Genomic DNA, 25,608 nt, shown 5'->3' with positions numbered 1-25,608 from the left:
CCACATAGCAGGAGCTTTTTATGAGTACCTGTGACTAATTTCTAATGCACACAAACAACTGAAGGCTCTTGGTAGCTAGCTGAGTCTATGCCTCCCACCTTGAGAAAGAAAGTTCATTCTAGAACAATGCCCCCGGCACTGTTGCCTAGACACCACTCACTTCCACAAAGCCTAGACTTCCATACCATTCCACTTCCCCCCACACATGCTCAGCCAGACCCCACTGGGTATTTTCAGAATTTTCCTGAGCCTCATATTGGAAACCCCATTTTAAACCACATCTAGCCAAAAAGGTGAAGGAAGAAAAACAGCGATGACATGACGTCAGCGGTGAAAGTGAACCTCATTAGCCCATTCACAGGCTGAACCTGAATGGGACAGGATGTTCAAAAGTTACTTGAAAAAAAAAAAAAAGAAAAAGTATAGTTAAGAATGTCTTTATTATTATGACATGTCCATTAAGGACTTTAAAATTGCTCACGCGTAGCGGCAGTTGGGCCTTCTTCAGGGCATGATGCCATTGCCAGGTTTTGGTGTGGAGTGAGGCTATACACTGCAACATGCTTTAAGGAGTCTCAACTCAACCATGTGGCCAGCTCTGATGTGGCTTATGCACACATGAAATCAATGCCTTGTAAAAAAAAAAAAAAATCAGACAAATAAGAGTGCCACCAAACCCTGAACTCGATACTTCACTTCACTAATTGGAGTCTAGTCTAAACGTTTTACTGGCAAATGGGGAGTAAAACATGACCAAGTAAACCCGCTCTCTGAAAAAAAAAACGCTTCTGGTATGCATAACACCTAGACCAGTGGTCTCCAATTATTTTTCTCCAAGGGCCACATTATGTAGAGCAAGTGAGGCTGCGGTCCAAACCAACGCCCCAACCCAATAAGAAACAAGTTAGATGTCTAGACAGAGAACAGATTTTAGCTTTTCCGTTTTCCCTTCTTGTCCATGTCTGCTATGAGACTGTTAGCACAATTCTAACTCCCTGTGAATGATTTATGACCAACTGAAGTTTTAGTGATTGAAAACAAATTGACCAACAGATAGCGCACAGATATGTTTTCATTTGTTCTAACCTCATGGCGGGCCAAATGTTTGCCATGCCCCGGCCGGATTTGGCCCACGGGCCTTTGTTTGGAGACCAAGAACCAAGACCATCATGCACCTTCACTTCACTGACTACAGTTACTAGATGGCAGCTGACCAGAGTGTGTGGTTCATTTTAACCTTAGACACAGATCACAACAAAGACAGGAACTGAATCATTGTGTATTTGTGGCTACGCTACGCCATGGAAAAGAGCTATATAGCGCATGTCGAGGTCCATGTAGTGCAGTTCCTCTTTATAAACAACACACATGGACAAGCTATCAGCCGGGCGGGAACACCGTGTTGCCTTTGAGAGAACCGACTGGCCCATGGTTGTACAGTCAGACACTCTGGCTAATGATACACAGGCTACCTGCTGCACCAAGCTGAATATGACAGGATTTTCATTAAAAAAAAACAATAAAAAAAAAAAAAAAAAAAAAACCCACACACAATCTCATACAACAAACTCGCAGAAAGAACTACCATATTGGACTTCCAGCGAGTTGTACTATGAAGGGAAATGGCTGATTAGTCACTGATAGAGTTGTATTTCACCTGACGCTTGTTCAGAAATAGTGTTGTAACATTATGCTTCATGTTACAGGCTGACACTCCTGTACAGCAATACAAAGCTTACGTCTAAAGCAAAACTGCTGAGACACAGTGCTGTGCCACCAATGGCAGCGAAAAAAATCACAGTGACACAGTGACAGCTTATGATCACTGTTCAAGTTTGTGAACCATGTCAGATATACATGTATGCAAGCCCAAAACTGGACTTTGGACAGCAAACTAACTCTCGCTTAGCCAAATATGAAGACAGGAACAGCCTACTGCAGTTTGGACAGCAAAGCGAGGTTGTATATTTGGACAGCAAAGCAAGGTTGTATATTTGCTCTTCACATAAACACACAGAAGTAATGAGTCAGTGCTACATAGTCACCAACCAAAGCTCACAAGTGTTGTTGACACCACTGCACTGGTCGTGGGCTCTTCAACCTTCTACTGTGCCGTTACGAATAAGGATTTCCCCTTGGGCACAATAAAAGTCTGTCTGTCTGTAAATTAAAAAGTCATTTACAGTTTGTATGTATTTGTAACAAACACATGGTCTGACCATGTACAAACTTATTGGCTTATAATAACCACAAGTCTTCATACAAGTAGATAATGTCTAAATGTTGAGAATCTCTGTCTTACGTAGACAGGTGGAGCACATGGATTACAAGAAGGCAGGACTTTAAAGCCAACACTACGCACCTCTGCTTCTATGATTCACAGTGATCATCTGTGAAGTACAGTATTGCGATGCTTTCTTACACAATGTCTTGGGTTCAGTCATAACCCATAGCAGTGCTGTGACACATACTGTAGGCATGACCTGTACCAAGACTGTGATGATGACTTCTTTTTTCTTTTTAATGAGGGCTGATGACTCATCCCTACTCTCTGATCCCTTGTGAGGAAAAAAAACTGTGTTAAACTGCATTACAAAAACTATAGTTTTACTGCAGTATTTCTATAGTTTTTGGCAATGAATGCAGTACTTTGGACACTAAAACACTTCAAACGACACTGTAAACACTGAAATGCAGTAATTTGTCCATAAAACATATATTGCAATTCTGCAGTAAAATTTGCGCTTCTTTTTAAACAAAGGAAGCACTAAAAAAGGGAAACCAAGTGGAACGTTTGTGATGGCCAACCGTGCCCGCTGTGCCAGTTGAGTAATGTGGTGATCAGACTGGTCTAGTCTTCTCCGATGCCAGATCCCTTTGACTTTGTATGGTCGGGCACGAAATGCATTGTGGGGACCGTCGGGATCCATTGCCTCCGCCAAAAGATCAGAAATGTCAACTTTGACAGCGATGGCGGATCCATCAGTCAATTATACTCCGCGTGCACACGGAATTTAAAAAAAAACAAAAAACCCTGGTGTCAGACACATCTTCTGTCAATCGTGGGCGGTCAAGTGAAAGTGAAAGAAAGTGAAAGCCCAACTGGGAAACTCCAACTCCCATTGTCATTGTGACACAGCACACAAGTGAACATTGCACACTGCACACAAAGAAATTGCATTAATGCCTCACCCGTGGAAGGGGGCAGGCCCCAATGGCGCCCAAAGCGAAGCAGTGTGGCGCGACAGTACCACGCTCAGGTTACCTCAGTCATGGAGGAGGATGGGGGAGGAGAGCACTGGTTTATTACTCCCATCACCAACCTGGCGGGTCGAGAGGCTAACCGGCAACCTTTTAGGCTACAAGTCTGACGCCCTAACTCAGTGCTTCTCAACAGGGGTGCCAGGGCACCCTGGGGTGCCGCGGGCCCCCCTCAGGGGTACCGCGGGCCCCCCTCAGGGGTACCACGGATACGTGGCTGATAAATAAATTATGTAATATAATACATTTGTCTAAATTGATAGGTTAATGCTAGTCAGTGGAATCTTTCATCTGCCATTTACGCACAATAAAGGTCGCCCCAGTCAGCCGCAACTTTGAACGTAGGTCGTGTAATGTCTTCAAATGTGTTACTTTTCGAAGCTTTTGTGGTATCGGATGCGATACCATGTTACGGCTTGTTGGTTTGGGGTGCCTTTAAATTTTTCACGAATTGAAAGGGTGCCTCGCCTAAAAAGCGGTTGAGAAACACTGCCCTAACCGCTTACCCATGACTGCTAGTGCGTGGTTATGTGATTGTGAACAGCGGGTTTGGTTTGCTTTACCTCTGTGAGGGGTCGCGGCCGTCGTTCAATGGTGAACTCGGTGTGGCAGAGCTCGCAGTAGCTGGTGTTGGAGGAGGAGAGCCACTTCTCCAGGCAGCTCTTGTGCACCGCGCCCAGCGTGCCCGTGCAATCGCAAGGGGACAACAGGCCCTCGCTGTTACCACCCTCGTGGCATATCCGGCAGATGGGGCCGTCGCTGAACGAGAACGAGCTTTGCAGAAGAGGAGAGAAGAGAAGATGAGAGGAGAATGAAAGATAAGATGAGAGAAGAGAAGAGAAGATGAGAGAAGAGAAGAGAAGATGAGGGAAGAGAAAAGGAGAGGATAGGAGAGGAGATGAGATGAGATACGGTTACGGTTGTCACTCACTATGGATGAACATTCCGACACTGCAAATGTTGAAATAATCCCCCAAATAGCACAAAAACAAAACAGCCAATGAAATAATGAAATAACAAACAAACAAACAAAAAAAAACATCAAGCAAGATCACTACTTTGACTTCACAGGCATTTGAGTAAGAAGTCAGTCCATCTGCGTTAGAGACTATAATACAATGCTTAATTATGATCAAGGTGTCATACCTCTGTGTGCCAAGAGCCTTGATGACCGTGGACAGGAGGCGGCCATCTTTGGCCGTGACCTGGGTGACGTACTGGGCCCGGCGGTTGTTGTCGGACTCCTCCACGGTTTTGGACAGGGCGGCGTTGCCGGTGCACTCGCAGAGTGAACCCGGGAGGTGGCAACACTCCCCCGTGGTCATGTCTGGGCTGTCCAGGGGGTCGGGAGGAGAAGGGGGGGCAGGGGCACGGGGAGGGGGCGAGTGGGAGCTATGGGGCAGCAGCAGGCAGCCCAGGCGGCCCACCAGTGCTCCCGCAGCTCTGCTCTCCTCTCCTCTCCTTTTACACCCTACTGCTGTGGAGGGACAAGACCAGAGATAGAGCAAAGTTACAAACAATACAACAACAACAGAACGTACGCCATGTAGTAGTAGCCTGGGAATTCCCATACTGCCTTTAGTACTACACAATCGATCTCACTTGTGATTAGGTCTGGTGTTAACCAGGCAAATGTAGTAGTCTAGCTCCCTTAGATCTTCAGCATTGTTGTATGTAGCCTTAACGTGCTCTAGCCATCCCGAATAAGTTAACATACCATGCCGGTGTCGTGCTCAAAAGCGACTCCCTACCAGAAAACGACTGACTTCGTGCACTCCCATCCTGTAACTCTGGACTACAGAGGGTCAACTGCATCAAATTCACTGTACATACACCTGCCACCCCAGAAATTTGGTGAGTATTGGCCTTTGCAATCCTGACTTACAGGGGGCAGTCATATTCTTGCAACCGCTTAGTTACAAGGCGTTGCCAGAATGTGACTGCCCCCTGTAAGTCAGGATTGCAAAGGGATATACTCACCAACATTTCTGGGGTGACAGGGGAGGGTGCCAGGTGAATGTACAGTGACTTTGGTATAGTAGCTAACTCTCTTTAGTCCAGAGTAACAAGGGGGCAGTCTATGAAGTCAGTCGTTTTCTGGCAGGGAGTCGCTTTTGAGCACAACACCGACACTAACATCGATGCTCGAGAGGTTGCATGGATGAGTAGCCTACCTTACAAATCTTAGCATGCATGTAGAAAATGTCTCCCATACATTTGCATAACAATGCATGATTTAAGCCCACTGATTTCTGCATAGACTTCTACTAGCTCACAGAATGTAATACATGTATTATATGTGGAATAATAAAAAAATAAAATGTAACTTGTACTGTTCTGCTGACCACAATCTCTTACTCTTATGCAGGACATATGCAGGCTTATGGGTTATTAAAATTCCATCCAGGCCCAGGGTTAAAAGAAAATTCCACCTTTTCTTTTCAGTTTTTACGTCCACATATTTGCAGCATTTCCATGTATTACACATGAATGTGCATGCAATTTCTTAGTGCATCTTCTTAGTGTGTTCAGTACTTAAATTGAAATTATTAGCATAGCTTATAGCACTTTGTTGAATTTTACTTTCATGTTTGTGCTTTATAAGCACATTATTTGGCACCGTAGACTTCCAATGCTAAAAAATATGGCTATAGGCCTACTGTCAAACAAGGCACTGCAAACAGAGAGAAAAGAAAGTCCAAGTATTCCCCTATTTCACCAGGGCATAACTACAGATAGGCATAAGCAATTTCCTGAAATAAGGTGGAGCGTTTAAAGGCAACATTATGTTTCATGTCCCACCGTGCTGTCATTAAATATTAGAGTGAAACTGCCTACTAGCGTGTGAAATCATAGCCTGCATTAGTATGCATCATGTTTGCTGGTGGTGGTACCCTGGCTGACCATCACTCACCTCCCAGGATTGTCATCCCATCAAACCCATACTTACGTAACCACATGTTTAATTCGGTAGTTAAACATCATAATAATAACCCGAACCATGGGTGACTAGCTATTTCAAATTAAGTAATTGGTCAGGCGGGCCTGCTACTCCAGTTCACATCCAGATGTTCTGAAGCATGTCAAGTCATTGTTGGTGCTATTTATCGGCTTAAAATGTTTCATCAACTAAGGTTAATTAGCCTATTATTCTCGCCATCGTAGTATTAGATCGTAAGAACAGATCATTGCTAATGACCACAACGCCGTGGGAAAGCACAGCAGACAATATGTTGGCTAACAGCAGCCAATTTATTCAGCCATTGTTTCACTCGTCAACATAACATTTGCAAGCTTGGGCAAGCGTACGTTACAAACATATCGTGGTAGCTGTCTAGACAGACATCTATCGCTTTGGTGCTATCTGTGATAGCTTTTCAAACTAGACTAGCTGGTCATCTTCACAGATGGTAGAAGCCCATGTCTGGAGGTGAAGTTCACACCCACACACAGGGCGCAGAGGCCGCTGTCACTGAAATATTCTACATACAAATCCGTAATAATTTACTGACAAATATGATCATGGCATTATTGAAATGATACTTCGCCAGACTAGCGATAGTGTATTGTATCAAGGCCGTGTATTTGTTATGGCCTAACCAGCTTCACCAGTGTTGACTGCTAACCATGTTAACAAAACCCAGGCATTCGATACAATAGCCAAATATTAGCAGTGTTTGCTCTACGGGCGTACAATCAAACATCAACAAAAGCCATCGATCACAAATACATCTTGACAATATTAATTTGCTCTTCAAAAGCAGGTTAAAGCTGTTGTGTTTTGAACAACGTTGACACAAAGCAATACCCAGTTAGCCAACAGACTAGCTAGCAAGCCAATCGTATTAAAATGTCCAATTTCGCTAACGATAGCTGGCTAGCCATCAAGCTAGCTAGCATGGGTAAAACCGTAATAGTTTTTGAACATGGGTGAATAAATCACCGGATACTTACAAGGTGTTGTGTTCTCTCACCATGGCTTTCTTATGTTCCAGATGTTTGAAACGTGTTCCTAAAGCAGTAAGCGAGACCTATTTGTTTTCCCTAGGCGACTGGCTAGCATCGCAATCGGTGTCTCGCATCTGTATATTTCTGCAGAAGAAACGGAACGCTAGCGGAACGCTAGCAAGCCAACCTCCGATAGACTTTTCTGAGCAGCCAGACCCTCTGGTGGTGCTGGGCACGGCTACATGACAGTAGTATTATCGAGCCGCTAGAGAGCGCATCAAATATTATTTTTGGGAAATTATACTCGGATGATCCACACCACGGCTCTTGCCCTCCCGTAGTAACTTTACCCCTCAAATATGTTGTCAAACTCAATGGCACCACTCAATGACAATTTAATTAAGATAGTGTGCAATCATTTTTGTAGGCCCATTCTCATTATTCCCACCACGACAGCAACCATGCAGCTTTCCAAACATAGTAATATAAAGAAAAAGCTTATTTATTTCCATAAATGTTAACTTTGATAGATATTCATGACGTGATAATTTTACAATGTGAAACTAATTGAATAGAAAACATTCCTTATGAATCTTCCTTACACAGGAGTAGCTGTCTGTAGGCTATAACATGACAGTCACGAGATAGTAATGAAAAGGTGTGTTTGTAGTGTAACATTAACATACCATAAAAATGCCTCTTAGGGCAATTAACCTACATCAACACAAGCTCACTCTGCCACTGGTTTGACATGGATTTGGTTTATTTGTATTTCAACATTACTTGATAAAAGGCAAATGAACAGAATTGAGTGATGTAAAGTGATGATGCATGAGTTATACATAGTCCCACATTTCAACAAGGCATGTTGACGATGTGGGGAAACATAAGGCATTTTCAAAACCAACCAGCAATGTAAAGTCTCTTCACAAGTTAAAGATTCATTTTTTTTTGTGGCCGACGCTGAACATTTCCTCTCCACCTCGTTCACCATTCCCGGGTGTCGCAAAGCTCAAGTTGATCTTAAGTTTGGTGCACAACCCTTTGTGTGGTTTAAGTACTGATTAGAGTTTTCTTCCATTCTTTAAACTAGAATTAGTAGTTTGATTGATGCTTTACTGAAATGATTGACACTGGATGTGTCTTCATGCGGGGGGGAAGGACTGTACTACAAGGACCGTTGAGGGATGACCCTGGTGTTCAATGGGGCACCTAAGTCACGCCCTCTACCTCCTGGTTCATGGGGCAGAGGGAGTCAAAAAATGATTACTGGGCTTGAAAATGAGTGATTTTTGGATTTGTGGTGCATAGGTGGAGGTCCAAGGTTTGGATTGGTGTCAAAAAAGCACTCATTTTCAAGCCCAGTAATTATTTTTTGACTCCCCCTGCCCCATGAACCAGGAAGTAGAGGGCGTGACTTAGGTGCCCCGTCAACCCAGAAGTACTTGGTAATCTGTTCGGAAGCCTGGGGCTCCATACTCTTAATAACTTTATAAAAGCCAACCAGCTTTTCCCTCATCAGGTTAACAACTACCTCCAGGTTAGGATGAACAATGAAAAAAGGGTTCGCCATTTCAGCATCTTTGTAGTACACTGTCCTGGCCTCCCAGACAGCAAGTCTGCTGTCTATTCTCCTTTCATGAACCAAACGCAGACTGAATCGCAGGAAGCCAGCTGTAGATCTCCTCCAAATGACAACTAGCTACTACACGCAATGCCTCCGACACAAAAGGTACATGTGCTGTTCTGAAATGTTTTGCCTTTTCAAAAGAGAAGAAATTATACCAAAAACAAAACAAAACAACAACAAAAAACAATTAAAACAAACAAAAACAAACAAACAAAACGCACAAACAAATATGATTGCAGCCCTCCTTGTGGTTTTCTTTGCTAGACCTCACAAATTCCATTTCACCAGCAGTTTCCCTGGAACCACTTGTCAGTCAAGTCAAGTTTACTCGAATCCCAAACATGACGCGTTTGTTTTTGCTTCTTTACTGTACATCGGTCAACTCGCCACACACGTATATCTTTTTTCTTTCTTTCTTTTTTTGTTTTTGTTCAGTGATTCTGAGGAAACGGCCGGACGGGCTGATAAGCTCGGGAGGGGGTCACGCTGATCTCTCACCATTCCCGTTCAAGCGGGAGCGGGTCACATGATCAGCGGCGGCCATTACAACCAGCAGCTGCCAAAACGTAGCGTAACGCACAGCCGGTCGAGACGTCACGAGAGATCTGCAAGCCAGCGCAGCGCAGCAGAGAAAGGAAAGGAGAGAGGAGAGAAAAATAGATACGAGGACAGAGGAAAGAAAGCAAAGACGGGTAAAGAGAGAGAAGAAGACAGGCAGACAGACAGACAGACAGAGAAAACACACACACACACACAGAAGGAATGTCATCTAGAAGAAGATGAGATGTGTTCTGAGCCTTTCTAGATTTCTGTGGAAATGGCAGAGGTCAAGAGAGAGAGAGAGAGAGAGAGAGAGAGAGAGAGCGAGAGAGCAAGACAGCAGCAACACAATACACAGGAGTAAAGCAGGAGATGATGAGTGTAAAGAAGGACTTTTGTAAGGAAAAGAAGGTGAAAGGTGAAAAGTGAAGGCCGTCTGTATGCGTATGCATGTGTGTGTGTATGTGTGTGTCTGTGTACATGTGTGTGTGCGCATCTGTGTGTGTTCGGGGGGGGGGGGCAGGGGGGTGTGGCGTCATCACAGGTTCTGACAGCACTGTAGCTTGTTTCCTTTCTGGCCGTCAGAGGTAGGGGGCACGCTGATGTCCACTACGTTGTTGCCTGGAGACTCGTCATGGGCGGACCTGTCAGCTATCTGCTTCTGGGACACAATCCGGTAGATTTCTGGAGGACAGCAGGAAATGGAATGGAAAGAAGAACCAAGAATAAACAAATGAATGCGGGAAGTGTGTGGCAATAAAGTTAATCTAAGTATGTAAACATTTCAAATGTATGTGCTGGGCAATGTGGCAAATCGGGGAAATTTCAATAGCAAAACCCAAGTTCTAACAGCATGCACACACACACACACGCGCACGCGCACGCGCACGCGCACGCACACGCACACGCACACGCACACGCACACGCACACGCACACGCACACACACACACACTCACACTCACACGCACACGCACACTCACACGCGCACACACACACGCACACACACTTCCACCATAGACAACAATTGCAGTTCAGAATTAATGAACTCTACGCTTAGGATAGCCAAACAATGCTATGTGAAATGACTGCAAAAATGCTGTTTGAAATAAGGCCACAGTTGACCAGCAGCAGTAGTTTGCCTTATAAAAGTCTCACTAGTGGGGTCAAGTACCTGTCAGGATGTTCTTGAAAGCCTCCTCCACATTTGTTGAGTCCAAGGCTGATGTTTCAATGAAAGAAAGGTTGTTTTTCTCTGTGGAAAAAAACAAACAAACAAAAAAATTGAGTTAAACCTCACATGGCTGATCTGATGCAATGGTTCCAGAGCTGGCATCATCATGTTCATATAATTCCTTCTAGATTATTTTGTACGAGTGAAATTTGCAATGTTGGCAAGTACAAAAAAAATAAAATAAATCTGTATACAAACATGCAATGGCTGTTTCTACACATGATCTGCAATGATAAATCTCACACCCTCTAAATCAGGGGTCAGGAACCTTTTTGGTGGAGAGAGCCATAAACGCCAAATTTTTAAAAAGAAAATTTCACAAGAGCCATACCATTTTAAAAACACTGAATACAATTAAAAGCATGTATTGCCCAACAATCTTAGAGTGTACTGTCAAGTTATTAATTTAATTGATAACATGTCAGTAGAGGGTTGCCAACTGTCAACATCATTATGGCGAGGGTCTGGGAGTCCTCCCCCTGAAAAGTTTGTATTTCTAAGATGTAATTTCCTGCATTTTAACTCATTTTAACGTCCCATGTCCCGTTTCAATTCAATATGGAATCTGTACTTTTATTTATAAATATAGGACCATTCCGTATTCAAAGGATGGTTGGCAACCCCAGATAAATAAGAGCCATATACGGTTCCCAAAAGAGCCACATGTGGCTCTAGAGCCATAGGTTCCTGACCCCTGCTCTAAATCAACGTGCTCCCTTGCACTTAGGGTCATTTGCATTCCGAAACGCCTCAAAGTAACCGTACATGATATTAAAACTAGAAATGCACCGGATCCGGTTCCGGTTCCGGCAGGATAATAGGGTTTTTCACAGGATCCGGGTCCGGCAGGATCTTAAGCAGTGGATCCGGTATCCAACATGTGTGTGTGTGTGCGTATGCGTGTGTACCTGTAAAAGCGTGGGCTTCTTCGGTGGGCACGGCTCTGAGGTGTGTTTGTGTGTGTGTGTGTGTGTACCTGCGAAGGCACAGGCTTTATTGATGGGCACTGCTCTGAGGTGTGTGTGTGTGTGTGTGTGTGTGTGTGTGTGTGTGTACCTGCGAAGGCGCGGGCTTCGTCGGTGGGCACGGCTCTGAGGTGTGTGTGTTTGTCTGTGTCTGTGTGTACCTGCGAAGGCGCGGGCTTCGTCGGTTGGCACTGCTCTGAGGTGTGTGTGTGTGTGTGTGTGTGTGTGTGTGTGTGTGTGTGTGTGTGTGTGCGTGTGTACCTGCGAAGGCGCGGGCTTCGTCGGTGGGCACGGCTCTGAGGTGGCGCAGGTCACTCTTGTTGCCCACCAGCATGATGACGATGTTGTTGTCAGCGTGGTCCCTCAGCTCCTTCAGCCAGCGCTCCACGTTCTCATAGGTCAGGTGCTTGGCGATGTCATACACCAGCAGCGCTCCCACCGCACCCCGGTAATACCTGAGGGAACAGCACCATAATGTTTAGAGACACACTCTCGCTCTTTGTCTGTCTTTCTGTCTCTCTCGCTCCCACCGCACCCCGGTAATACCTGAAGGAACAGCAACACACTGTTTAGAGTAGTAGAGTAGAGTATCATTTATTGATCCCGAGGGAAATTGAGTGTTTGGTACACCAGCATAGGGCTGCACGATTATGGAAAAAATCATAATCACGATTATTTTGATGAAAATTGCGATTTCGATTATAATCACGATTACACACACGCCACCTCCCATTCCAGAGTAGCCTATCAAAAACAATAAAGCCAAATTTAAAAAAAATCTGTTTCTTAAAATTTCAGTAAAGTTATGTAGTGAATATGATAAAATATGCCATAGGCCTACAGTGGCAAGATCTTATTGGCTCCTCAACAGGCCAACTGAGTGGCATCACACTGTATTTTCCCAAATCACTTGCAAAAACACAAGTAGGGCCTATTTCAGGAAGTGGGGGTAATCACTGTGTTTGATTTGTAATATGACATTGGCAGGGCAGGGTGAGTGAAGACCAGAACATGTGTGTACCTAGGCCACCAAGAAGCTGTGGTCTGCATGATGGCATGTCTACACTCACAAAGCAAGGCAGCATAACCAACTTGATAAGCTTAACGTTTGTGCTGTCTATTGATTCCCAGCTAATTTCAATTCTGGACTGGAGGTAGTGCACCTGTGAGTAGAGTTAGAAGAAGGTTATCTCTGTGTTTTTACTAGGGAAAGAGAGAGTGAGTTGAGAAATCAAAGGGCTGTGCTGAAGAGCTGTCACTTTTGAATTTAATAATATGCATATGCTCTGGTCTGTAAAGTAATACTTCATGACTTGGCATGAAAACATAACCATTTAAATAAAACATAGCTTCATGATGTGTATTATTGCCTAGAGTTCTGTTAGGTTCTGCCAATTTGGACTGCAGTGCATTTGTCAAGCTAGCAAGCTAACACATTTGAGAATGTAGGAAGCAGAAGCAACTATGGCAGCTACAAATTGTGTTGAATTTAACTCATTGTAATCTAACTCACTGCACCAGTGTAACTTTACATTAGTTCTCCACCAAAACAGCTATGATATCTACACGCAGGTTGGTGTTAATGAGTTGTGAGTAACAGCCACTCTAATTGTTGTAGACAACATTACTTAGCTTATTTCGTTTGTGTTAGCATGCTAACTAGCGATTTTTTTAGACCAGAAATAAAGCTATTTCTCTTGGTTTCCCATAATCACAAACGGTTGCTGGTCAAAGCACATAGCTTCAAAACACCTTCAGAGACTCCAGCATCATGCAATGGCTGGTTTAATGTTTGAATTCCTCATATATATCCACCATTAGGATGACACAACTCCACTCCACTGCCCAGCAGTGAGTCCACTGACAGGGCGATTTCCGTCTCCGACTCCCAGCCAGCCTGCCAAAATGCTGCCGCCCGCTCCCTCTCAGTACTGTCTGCTTATTGGTTCACAGACTTATCCTCCACCCAGAGCCATGACTCTGCCTCCACCCAGAGACAGTTGTCAACAATATTACTATTGGCTGAAATGTCTTTGTGCTGAGAACGTGCGAGCAGTGCACAAGTCTGCAGGTGCGCAGCTTAGATGGAACACTGAATTTCCTCCCATAAAATCGCGATTTTCATGTTTTATGATCGTGGCGGCCAAAATCGCGATTTTGATTAAAATTCGATTAATTGTGCAGCCCTACACCAGCACGCTGTCCAATGTCCATGATGTACCAACTACTTTGAAAATCATCCAGGAAATTCCGTTGTCACAAACAGCCATTTTCAGATTGGACCCAGATATGACATCCAGCAAAATAATCCATTAGAGTGTGGTGCTTTATGCCACCCTTTGTGTTCACCCCGTCTCAATCTCACTCTCTCACTCACACTCACACTCTCTCCCTCACCCATTTCTTTTTACACGCAACCTTTTTTCCACCACTTGGTAACGGTCTCTATTTAATGAAGTGTCTTGACATTCAGTTTTTGGAATATTTTCCTCCATTTTCAAATGTCCTTGCTTGTGACTCCTTTAAACTTTATAACAGATTAAAAAAAACAAAAAGCAATTCTACAGTTGTACACTTGCCGATTAACCACGTCAAATGGCCAATGAATTAGCGGGCAAAACTTAAAAGAGGAAACAGGAAGCATGGGGAGGAAAATGCGGACGGTGGGCACAAATAACACCATTCATAAAGACACTCTCACTCACCACAGGCCTACTTTAGCTCTATGACTCTCACACTGTAGGCTGTGCACAAATGTAAATGTCCTCAACACACACACATACACACACATGCACGCACACACACACACACACACATACGCGCGCACACACATACGCGCACACGCACACACACACACACACACACATGCGCGCACACGCACACACACATACATACGCGCACACACACACATACACGCGTGTGCGCACACGCACTCACACACACACAGACAGACCGATGTGACTTACGCTGATGTGATGGCTCTGTAGCGCTCCTGACCTGCTGTGTCCCAGATCTGGGCCTTTATTGTTTTGCTGTCCACCTGGATGCTGCGCGTGGCAAACTCCACGCCGATGGTGCTTTTGCTCTCCAAGTTGAACTCGTTGCGAGTGAAGCGAGAGAGCAGGTTACTCTTCCCCACTCCAGAGTCCCCAATCAGCACCACTGTCACACAGCAAAAGGAGAAGAAATAATTTAAATCATCAGAGCACTGAAAGGTGTCACAAATGACTCACATATCCAACAACATTCAAGTCATTACACTTATTGAAGGCTCTGCACAGAAAAAAACAACAGTTACCAGAGACGGTCATCAGAAATCTAATTACAGCATTGATGTGAGCGTCCCCACAGCAAGGTCTCTTTAGGCCAATATTTGCTGCTGTGCTGAGATGCAGCAGGCAGGCACGTACAGTAGACTCAAACCTCTGATGCACCGGACGATCACCGCAATGCAAGAAGACGCTGCAAGTGATATAATCTTACTAATCGTATAGGGTAGACCTCCAATTGACTTTACTCGCATTGTGCAAAAGTTTATTTATTTATTTATTTATTTATTTTTTAATCTTGGAATCTGCCCATCACATTGCTTCCTGACTGTATTCTGCTTGCGGTAGCTGCCTGTGCAGGCTTTGCATCGCTGGAACGCACAAACATCCTATTGACTTCTCTCGTTCAGAAAGTAACTAGTAGAGATGTTTGTGGACATGACTTTACGCTAAATGCTGCGATATCTTATGGTGCAAGCACAAGCAGGATGTATTTACAATTAAAAGGATAAAAAGTGATTCAACAGCACAACTCTACAACACCATAAAACTGAAATCTGTGGCCTGTTCTAGACTCTGCACTGTGCACCGCCTACTGTGGTTGTTGTGTGCAAAATTCGAAGGTGTTCGAAGTGTTGTTCCAAATCACATTCTGCCTGTTACATTTAACGGAAATGACAGTTGCCGTGTGTCACCAGTTTACCAACCACCAAAATACAATTCATCACGGAGAACAATGTTAGTTGTGTTGTCACAGTGCTGTTAGGGAGAATCAGGAGTTTGACAGAACTGACATTCAACTATGTAACAAACAGGGCGGCTGTTGAGTGTGAAAAAGTGTACTTCTGTCCACACTTCGAAAAATTGCCGCTTTGAGGGCATCATCCAGATAATGGATAGAAATGGAACACCCTACGTATCCAAACACAGTGCAGAAAGGGCGGTAAATACTGATATTGAACATGCCAGGTGGTTTGGAGCATCTTTTTACACCCAGTTCACTGATATACTAGTACTTCCCATACAGATGCAAATACAGTTTTTATTACCTCACAGTTCTTTATGCTACAAACAAAGAAAGAAAATTAATCCACTTTTCTATTACTTAGTTGCTATGGGTAATTGCTCCCTATGCTCGACTCAGTGCCACTCTTTGGCGCCGCCCCGAGTTTCTTTCCTCCCTATCTGCAGCCTATTGTATTATCTCCAGGGAGGATGAACGAGAGCAGAGCACGACTGCGAAAACTAAGGTTTCCAAGAATGGACATCAAAAATCTTTCCCCACTCTGCACACAGAGAACACAGAACCTCTTGACGTTACTCCCTACTAAGCTTTCAGCTCTTATGACAAGCTCAACTAAAAAAGTTTCACTGCTCCATTTACAGGGGGAAAAAACACATCTAAAGCCTTAAATGTAATCATTTATATTCCCTGGTGGGTCCCGTTTTTTTCTGACATTAAAGGAACAGCCTAGATATCTGAAGCAACACCCCTAAGGGAAGTAGGCTACTCGCACCAGTCTAGTGCTAGTTTTCTAGATACTAGTTTATAGCATACCGATTCCACATATTTTATTCATTTTATACAGTAGCATCCTCCGCCATTCAGTCTCATGGTATTTGAGCTCATTGTAGGGAGGGATGGCCTACTAATGGCGCTCTCTTCGGCTATTTGGGTGCAGCATGTAAACTGGTCGTGTAAGCGCATATTTCAACATAGCCTACTTGTGGTGAGCTCTTCTATTTCCACATACACACAGTCAGCTCGCCTCGCCTGAGCAGCAGAATCCTCTGACAGTGATGTGATTACACTGCACTACAGTGAGAGCAGATCACGACTAACTGGGAACTGGACTTCCTATTGTACAACAACTATATTACCTGATCATAAAACCACGATGGCGTCAAAGCCAAGTGATTCATTTAAAGCCATAATGCAGCACTTCAACGCAGTGTCCACATAAACAGACCAAAATGAGTCAAATTTGTCAGCTTCGTCAAGGTCTAAAAATATGGCTCCAATAAGCGCTGCTATACCTTGTTTTTGCATATAGAACTAACCCCACACGCCGACAAACACATGGGTGACACAACAGTCTTCATTATGTCCCCAAAACACTTGAGGTGGATGTCAGCTTTCAGGAGAATATTTTATTCCCGACTGGACAGTATAAAGGGATAGAGCAGGATGAAGATGTCCTACTCCTTAGCATCCTCACACAGGACCCAAACATTTAAGCTGTGTGTATTCTGCTGCTGTCTACACCGTCACATGAATAACTTGGATTACATATTCTTAAATGAGGTACACTCACGATAAACTGTTATTACTGCAACTGGTTTCCACATTATTTAACTATGACATTGGTGAGGTCAGTTTTCGCGAGCCTGTTGATGTTATCATCCGGCTAGGAAAACAATGCCCCAGTCCCTCCACCCCTTGGGTCATATCTTGACTCTATGGGAACAACATGTTTGCTTAACTTTGTAGCAGTTACAGTCTTTGATAGCATTAAGCGGATCCTAAATGTTTTCAAGGATACTGTACAAACTAGTAGTATAGCACCGTGTATGGGTTGTCTTCAATGGACCTCACTGATTATATTTTTTGCTACATTTTGGCTGATTTGCATCATTACTGTACAATAGTGAACCCCATCTTTCCTCCTTCAATATGCACTAAATCCCACCTTGCTGTTCCTCCTTCTGACATACAGCCACACAACAGGTCCCATCAGCATACACATCAGCAATTTTGTCAGTGACACAAGACGTAAGACTGATTACTGTACTCAAGTGGGTGCTATATGTTAACTGCAATGTGCAATAATGTCCATTCGTCTTTGTTGTTGTGTTGTATTGTGCAAGCTGTCAGACACCTTAATTTCCCTCTGAGTTAATAAAGGTACGCTACTCTACTCCACATAAATGGAGTGGGCGTCATGCTCAATTCACATCTAGTGATGATGAGACAGTCAACAGGATGGAACTGCAGTGGGTGTGATAACTTGGTGGTACAGACACTGGCTCTTCCTGAACGCTGCCATGACTGTATACACAACACTGGGAAATGACACTGACAGGGCAGTTGAGGGCCTTCGATGAAAATACTCACGAGCTAGTTGGTTAAGATGGTCAGCCTATCAAAAGTGGTACTATCACAAAGTTATTTCAGAGTGTAAACTGACAGTGATCCTTATTCCCCTCATAAAACTTGTGTACAGCATCACAAAATATCATCCATTCCTACTATGCACTGGGCATCAGTGCAACTTTTCTGCAACACCAACACTGAAAACTCACCAATGCACCAGGGGGCACATGTTTGTATCGCTTCACTTTCTGTCAGTGCTGTCCATAGCACTGCTCGTTATGTGCAGTACAATTTTGCTAGTGATCATCATTCAAGCAAAGACGTTCGGTGTACACTGCAAGAACGCCTGTTTTATTCAGCAAGGAGCTGTATATTTGAGACAATTATCTTATCCCTATTTGAAAAAACACACATATATAAGGCGAATGTGTCAGGGTGTAGCAACACCTGCCACTGACAGGTAACTGAACAGCCGCAGAACAACACACTGACGAGTCCAGGAATGTCATCCCTCCTAACGGGAGCAGCAACCAAAGATGGGTGCGTTGGGGGAGGATGGGAAGCATAACAGCGTCTTGTATTATGCTGTAATATAATTCTCGAGGAGTACATGAGGCTATTTCAGAAAACGTTATTCTGTACCTCTAGACCTTTCTGGACTGACCTATGTCTGAGGAAATGGCAGCTAGCGGAGCCAGGTTAGCTCAGAGGCCGGTTGCTAGCTGGCTAGCAATGATCTCTTTAGACATTGGCTACTGATATGCAATCAATCTTCTAGTGTCAAAATATGAGGGCCCGGCTATTTTGATCACCGATTGAAACTCTCACGTTGCCGTGATTTTGCAATAATTGTGGTCTTAAATTACAGTCGCACAAATGACTCAACTAACTGGGCTGCTATGGGTGCCCGAGATGTAGAGGGCGGATTCCCGAGCAAACTTAGCAACAATAACATAACGCTAGCAAACAAGCTACATTTATCCGCAAACGCGAATGTAATGTGTATAGCCAGCATTAACACCAAAACCAGTCACAGACTATGGACCGAATCGAGCTGAATTTGTTGACAAGCAATTTGTCCACCCACATACTATTTCTAGGTAACCAAAATTCACGCAGACAAACCATGATTTTAAAAGACTTCCTCTTTTGAACTCTGATAACGTTACTGTGTTAGCTAGCAGGGCTGCTAGTTAACGGTACAACCATTCACTAGCCATGACATAGCATCAGACACACTGGTTTTGTGTGAGCAGTGGAAAAAATACATACCTTTAAATAGGTAATCGTATTCATCATCGCGCGTTCCCATCGTGGAAGTGTTGTGCTCCCCACAAATAAAATTCTATGTGAGGATAATCGGACTGAGTCAGACCGGCAGGAAACCTAAGCGGCCTCGAGGGGGTAGGTAGGGGCGCCTCCGTCCTGAGCTGTAAAAAAGCTGCTGGTGGATAAGACAGGGGAGGGGAGTCACACAGTCACTGCCGCTAGAGGGAGGACTTTGGCCTTAGAAAATCACCTCCAAAGTATTTTCACCACTGTCCATTCCATGTGGAAAACCCGTGATCCAGCAATGTCTTGTCAGCATTTTTTTTGTTTGCCTTAAATTTCTTCTGAGGGGAAAGGGGAAATAAGCAATATAGGTCTCTACCATTGCAGAAATTTGTTTGGAAAAACCTCACTGATAATAATGGGACAACCTGCATAGCAAGAACGCCAATGGCTACTAATGGTAGTCAAGTGTAATCCAAAACTTTGCTGCATAAAGGACAAACAAATAGGAACAAGTGAGCCTACTACAGTCAGGTAGGGTTGTAGGCCTAATAGTACACAATAACACATTACCTAAATTGTGGTTGCAACAAATTAATAAGCAGCTGAAAATGAGCATCATCTTCATTTATCATAATCAAGGTACTTAGAATAGAATTTAGGTTTATTTTTTTAAAACAAAATAGAAACAAAAAAAGGAACTGAAATGGTTGACATCACGGCATCCGTCGTGAACCTTGAGTGTCCATGGAGAAGCACGCTGAGGAAAGAAGTGGAAAAGGAAACAAGTTCATATGCAACAGTGTGGCTTCTCTGTCATCAGAATGCATCTAACGCAGGGGTGGGGAACCTTTTTCCTTCGAGGGGCCACTTCAAATTCATCCGAGGGCCGTGAAAGTCCTTCGAGGGCCGTATTATGAACACAAAACAGGATTTCCCCCTGCACTTTGGGCCTATATTGAAGGCAGCTACCTTTAGAACAGTCCCCACATTCTTATGAACTTATAACTTATTTGTATTGCAAATGTAATTTCTAATATTCCTTTACAAAATATGTCATATTTCATGTGAAGCTGCTGCATAACATTAAAATCATATCGGGGGCCGGATAAAACGACCTCAAGGGCCGCAAACAGCCCTCGAGACAGAGGTTCCCCACCCCTGATCTAACGGCACTGTAGTACTTTGCTACCTGTTTGGACATCCTTTAGGTGGTGGTGCAGCCTCGAAAAGTGTTTCATGCTGTCAGGGGTTCTGGTTTCATTTTGTGAGCGGAACTGACATGGCTTCCACTGTTCCTTATCTGGCCTGTCATTGCAGACATAGAAACAAAGGGATTATATTGCCTTACAAAGGTAAAGTGCAGTAACCACGCCAATACTGAAACGGAGAAAAATGCCCTCAAAGTTTTGATATTAGGTTGGATATTGTTGTTAAAGCAAATGTGACATAGCAATATCACTAAAACAGGACACATTTGGGCAAAATGCTTTGTCACAAGATAAAAGGAGGTGCTATGAAGCCACTTTCAGTATAAACCACTTTTTACCACTTTCAGTATAAACCCTTTTTTTTGACAAAATGTGTAGTTAATGCACTTTGCAGGGCAGTATACAGTAATACTAAAGATGACTATATCCAGCTAAGTACATGAGGTGGTATGGAGTACTACTGAGGCGGTTAGTTACATGGGACAATTCCAAGAACCAGAGTGAGCTCCAGTGTCCTGTTTGTCAGACACCACGTCTGGAGAGTATGTGTGGTGGGCCAATGGCCTTCTTGTCACCCCATCCATCCCATCACTGAGGCTTCTCTGACTTTCAATCATTTGAGGGTTGTGGACATGAGACACGGAGTCAACCTGTTAGTCATCAGAAAAGACAGAGATTTAGACCTTTCACATCAATAGTGTTGATAGTTAGCTATTTTTTTGGGTCTTTTTTAGACTTTATTATGGACAGGACAGTACGAGAGGTAGACAGGAAGCGAATGGGGAGAGAAGGGGATGGGTCGGCAAAGGACCCAGGCCGGATAATCTAACCCGGGTCAGCCGCATGGCAGGCGAGTGCCCTACCAGATGGCCACGGTAGGGCCATCAATAGTGTTGATAACATAATGCGAAAAATATGAAAGAGGTAGAGGAATACCTGCATACATGACTATACTGAACAGGTATAACAACCGAAATGTGTGTGATGATTCAAAGTGATTGGGTCGTACCAATTTTCCTGCACGTTTCTCCCATTCTTGACTCCTGTCAAGAACCTTCATCCACTCACACCTCTTCTGGTCTTCTCTTGCAGCGCTGTGTTCGAACATTTCGTGGAGGTTTTTCTTCAGGTCCACAAACTCATGCAGCAAGCTACTAAGACCGGCCTGCAGAGGACATTCCACCTGTGCCGGTCCACATGTGTACCTGGGTCAAAGACGTGCAAAATGGCATTGTCATTCAGTGTAACGGATGCCTTCTGCTGACTGTAACTGTAAAAAACATGTTTTTATTTATTTATTGTTACAGGGAATTCAGGAAAGCCTCGGCTGTCATCCATTCACTTGAAACAATTTAAAAATCATGTTTTTTTGCAGTTACAGTCGGCGGAAGGTGTCCGTAACACTGAATGACAAAGGCGTCTTTGACCCACCTGCTTCCCTGTGCACCGTTACTGTCATTTGTTGCCCCAGACTGCCCCCTCCTGCTCACATCTGGCATAGCGCCAGACTGCTGGTCATGCTGGGTCATGTCGCCTTGTCTGGTAGTTAGAAAACACGACAAGCAGCTAGTTTTCTACTACTATGTACAGTAAACATGAAGAACAATGTGAAGGAAAGTATACTGCCCTACAAAGGCAGAGTGCAATAACTACATATTTAGTCAACATTTAGTCAAATTTGCTATTGCAAATTAGCAGCAACTGCAATATCCAACCAATATTTGAAGGCCTTTTTCTTAGTTTCAATGTCGTTGTAGTTACTGCACTTTGCCTTTGTAGGTCAGTATTGTTCTACCTAGAAAGACTTGGTAGGCAACACAGAGGAAAGGAAGAAGAAAAGTATTGCAGTTCTATTCAGTACAGTTACAATGCAGCAACAATGCATCCCCTTCAACAAATGTTCCCAAAACCAAGTCAGTGCTTCAGCAACTTACCTTGCTTCTTGCGAATTAATTTGTGCACATTCCTCAGATTTAGTGGATCCTTCAAGGATTTTCCTGACTCGCTGTTGCTCTCTTAGCAATTTCTTTGACAGATCCAAAACTGAGAATTGAATTAAAGTTTAACAAGATTAAGAAAAAGGTCATCCTTAATATCAGGATAATATGATGCACTGGGTCATTCCATGTGAAATCAGACACTTAACCCCTTAAGACACTACCCCTGTTATAAATGAGCTGTTACCAAAATGGCAATTACCAAGTCGTAATGTATTAGTAAAGGCCCTTTGCATTGTCATAGTGGTGTAGTACTATGGTAGTTCATTTTTTTCTATGACTATTACAACGTCCCAGTGGCGGGACAGTGTCTGGTAAGGGGCTACAGGGATTGGCCGGAATGGATTTTAACAAAAATTGGCATGCCCTTTTAGTGACAAGGAAGGGCCCTAGAACTGCATTTGCACGAAACTAACACCAGTATTGAAGCAGAAACAGACTATAAGGAAGTCTGAATTTGGGGGGCAGTACACCATACGTTCATCCTCTATTATTGCAGTCAATTTAGGCAACATAGACATGATTTTGTTGTTTGAAAGATCATGATGTTGTTTGAAAGATCTTTTTCTGGCTCTACAAATCACATTATACAGCACACACATCTATTTGCCATCCTCTATATCTCACCTTGACCCTGTAAGTATTGCAGATGCATGGTCTGTTTCTCCATTTCATTGGTGAGTTCTTCCATTTCCTCCTTATGTGTGATCTCCACTCCTCTCAACGTGTCTTGCAAGAAGTCCACCTGCATTTTGTAACTTTTTAAACCAGCTTCCACCTCTGGCAATCTTTTTCGGTAGAGATTCTCTGATGCTCCATGAGATGATGTCATCTTCTTGATCGTCTCCTGGTGTTCCAAGTTGTGCTTCTCCAAAAGCTTCAGTTGTTCTCTGGCTGTGCTTGCTTCGACGTCTCGATCCTGCAGGGACTTCCTGAGAGACTGCATGGCTTCTCCCGATACCCTGAGAGCTTCCTCCAAGCTAATTGTCTTTTCATTGGTAGTTATCAATTTGTCTTGCATCGACTGCATTTTTTGTTCTGCGTTAAAGAGCTGTTCTTCCAGAGTCTTGGACTTCAGAGTTGACGCCCTCAGTTCCCCCTGCAAGGACGCTATCTCCTTCTCAGAGAGTTTTAGCTGCATCTTCAATATCGTTGTATCTGTAATTGTATTCATCTCAGTCGTTTCTACAGCATGATTGAAGATTTGCATATTGTCTTCAGTGATTTGGTTTGTTTTGGTTTTAGGTGAATTCACATCTGCCGCAACTGAATGGGCTGCCTTTATGTCTTTTACCACCTGTTCCCCAGTAGGCCTACCAGTGAGAGCATCGACATTGGGAACATGCAGGCCTCGTGTCTGCTCCAAAAGTTGCACCTTGTCTCTACTTTGGTGCTGCAGGAGTGTCAGGTCTAAGTGAGTGTTACCACACGCACCGGCGCAATATAGCTCATTTGCAATAAGCTGGTGTTTGTGCTGAATGTCATGCAGTTCCTTTTTTAACATCTCCATCTCAGACAGCAGAGAGACACTTTCTGGTGAACGATGGTGGTGTGGCTGTTTGGCCTAGGCAGAATGGGAGGCAGAATATTAGGCCTACACTTTAAAGGTGCTCTGTGTAGGATGGTGGCCAGAGTTGGCATTGCAACTATGCTGCCTATTGTCAAATTTAATACTCTCATGAATATACTAAATAACAAACTAATATTTACTAGTATGACCAAAGTACAGTTTTGCAGATAAAATGTCTATTTCAGGAAATGTTAAATGGCAGACCATGGAGAAAAGCATGGAGCCTCTATGGGGTAAAGTGCATTTATTTTACAGACATAATGACTGTACTTAGAATTCGATGGTGGTAAATGTGAAAAAGCAAGGTAACATTTCTGAATGAGCAGCATGACATCTGGAAAGAAACTAAGTTACAAAAAATGGTAGCCTACACCTTTAACGAAGCTTAATTAACTAACTCCACCATAATGACAAATAACTGATGTGAATGCACTTACTGGGCGTTTTCTGAACTCAGAGCATCCATTAAAAGTAGGACCTGAACCAGACATGTCGCTCTGCTGCCTGTTGTGGTCAGGATAGCCTAAACCAAGGTCCTCAGATAGTTTCAGGAGGTGAGATGCTTCACAGACGACAGTGTCTAGTAGGGGCTTATTGTAATAAAAAAATATGATCATTAAAACAATATCAAAGCAATAATAACAACAAAGCCTTTTGATATTAGGCCTACCAGCGACTGTTCATGAATCTTGGTAGTGAACACTTAGCCATGTATGGGCGGGTCTTGTTCTTACCTTAATGTCTTGACAAATACTTTCTCCAGCAGCCATTTAATCACTCAGAACAAGTCAACTTTTACTGAATACATGCTTGTTGTGGTTAGTTGATCCTTGACGATGCAAGATGGGGAGATTGTCTGCCTACTCTAGCACTAGCATGATTAGCAGCAACATAATACCAGCATTTGCATGTAATGTAGCTAAATAGACCGCCTATGAGATAAGTTATGTGTAATCATCAGGACCCTAAATTAACTTTTTTTTTTTACCAACAGCCAAAATGGCTGAGAAGATTTTGACCACAAAACATCGTACGTCTTGTTAGAACTTCATTAGGTTAGAATAGCCATCTACATGTAAACAGTTCCACGTAACGTTGGAAACCAAACAAGTCGGAAGTGGAAGGTTAGAATGTTGCATTATGGAAGTTCTTTTTCAAAAACACAAGATTTTTAGATATGGGACGGGGCGGGGTAACAAGAAACTTACCAAAGCACAAATGATCAAACAAAACACACACACGCACACACACACAGGCTGTTTTCTCCATGTTTCTTGCTTTTATCTTTTACTAATTTTCTTGCCATTTATTATTGCTTTATTTTCACCTGCCATGCCCTGTGCTTTTATTTATTTTTTACTTTTTATAAACACATTGAATTGCATGTGTATGAAATGCGCTATAGGCCTACAATTAAAATAGCCTTGACTTGCTGCAGTCATCAGTTAGGGCCTTGGATATGTCAACGACCGGATCTAATTAAGTGGTCCTTTGTTTGATAGGTTGTGATATCCGATACTCTAGATATTATTGTCTATGTAGGACAATGTTTTTAAATTTAATTGACCCAACTTTTTCATTCAGACCACTGGATCAATCTAGTACACACCTTAGGCACA

The 25,608-nt window shown here is 43.4% G+C and overlaps 3 protein-coding genes across 3 annotated transcripts in view; all 3 read right to left on the bottom strand.

The window, feature by feature from the left end:
* marchf2 (membrane-associated ring finger (C3HC4) 2) overlaps positions 1–7,436 on the bottom strand; it is an 18,566-nt gene extending 11,130 nt beyond the window's left edge. Inside the window, exons 1-3 of the mRNA XM_063200015.1 lie at positions 7,216–7,436; positions 4,408–4,738; positions 3,825–4,035 (exon numbers count right to left, since the gene is read on the bottom strand). Coding sequence (XP_063056085.1) covers positions 3,825–4,035; positions 4,408–4,586 — 390 coding nt within the window. The 5' untranslated portion in view covers positions 4,587–4,738; positions 7,216–7,436. The remainder of the gene's footprint in view (positions 1–3,824; positions 4,036–4,407; positions 4,739–7,215) is intronic.
* A 515-nt stretch (positions 7,437–7,951) lies between these two features.
* Positions 7,952–19,396, bottom strand: LOC134450624 (ras-related protein Rab-11B). The gene is made up of 5 exons (XM_063200503.1): positions 19,212–19,396; positions 14,543–14,738; positions 11,838–12,031; positions 10,552–10,632; positions 7,952–10,063 (listed from the first exon to the last, which is right to left on the bottom strand). Exons 1-5 carry the CDS (start codon positions 19,249–19,251, stop codon positions 9,918–9,920), a joined length of 657 nt encoding a protein of 218 aa, XP_063056573.1. The 5' UTR covers positions 19,252–19,396; the 3' UTR covers positions 7,952–9,917.
* Positions 19,397–19,848: 452 nt separating this feature from the next.
* Positions 19,849–25,015, bottom strand: LOC134450159 (centromere-associated protein E-like). Its single transcript, XM_063200014.1, has 9 exons — positions 24,724–25,015; positions 24,427–24,579; positions 23,047–23,983; positions 22,357–22,465; positions 21,854–21,961; positions 21,432–21,627; positions 20,900–21,072; positions 20,404–20,519; positions 19,849–19,971 (listed from the first exon to the last, which is right to left on the bottom strand). The coding sequence occupies exons 1-9, from the start codon at positions 24,757–24,759 to the stop codon at positions 19,928–19,930; spliced, it is 1,872 nt and encodes a 623-aa protein (XP_063056084.1). The 5' UTR covers positions 24,760–25,015; the 3' UTR covers positions 19,849–19,927.
* Between the last annotated feature and the right edge of the window lie 593 nt (positions 25,016–25,608).

The sequence above is a fragment of the Engraulis encrasicolus genome, chromosome 6 (assembly GCF_034702125.1).
Source record: "Engraulis encrasicolus isolate BLACKSEA-1 chromosome 6, IST_EnEncr_1.0, whole genome shotgun sequence".
NCBI classification, from domain to species: domain Eukaryota; kingdom Metazoa; phylum Chordata; class Actinopteri; order Clupeiformes; family Engraulidae; genus Engraulis; species Engraulis encrasicolus.
The sequence above is the reverse complement of the archived record's forward strand: the minus strand, read 5'-3'. Positions and strand labels throughout refer to the sequence as shown.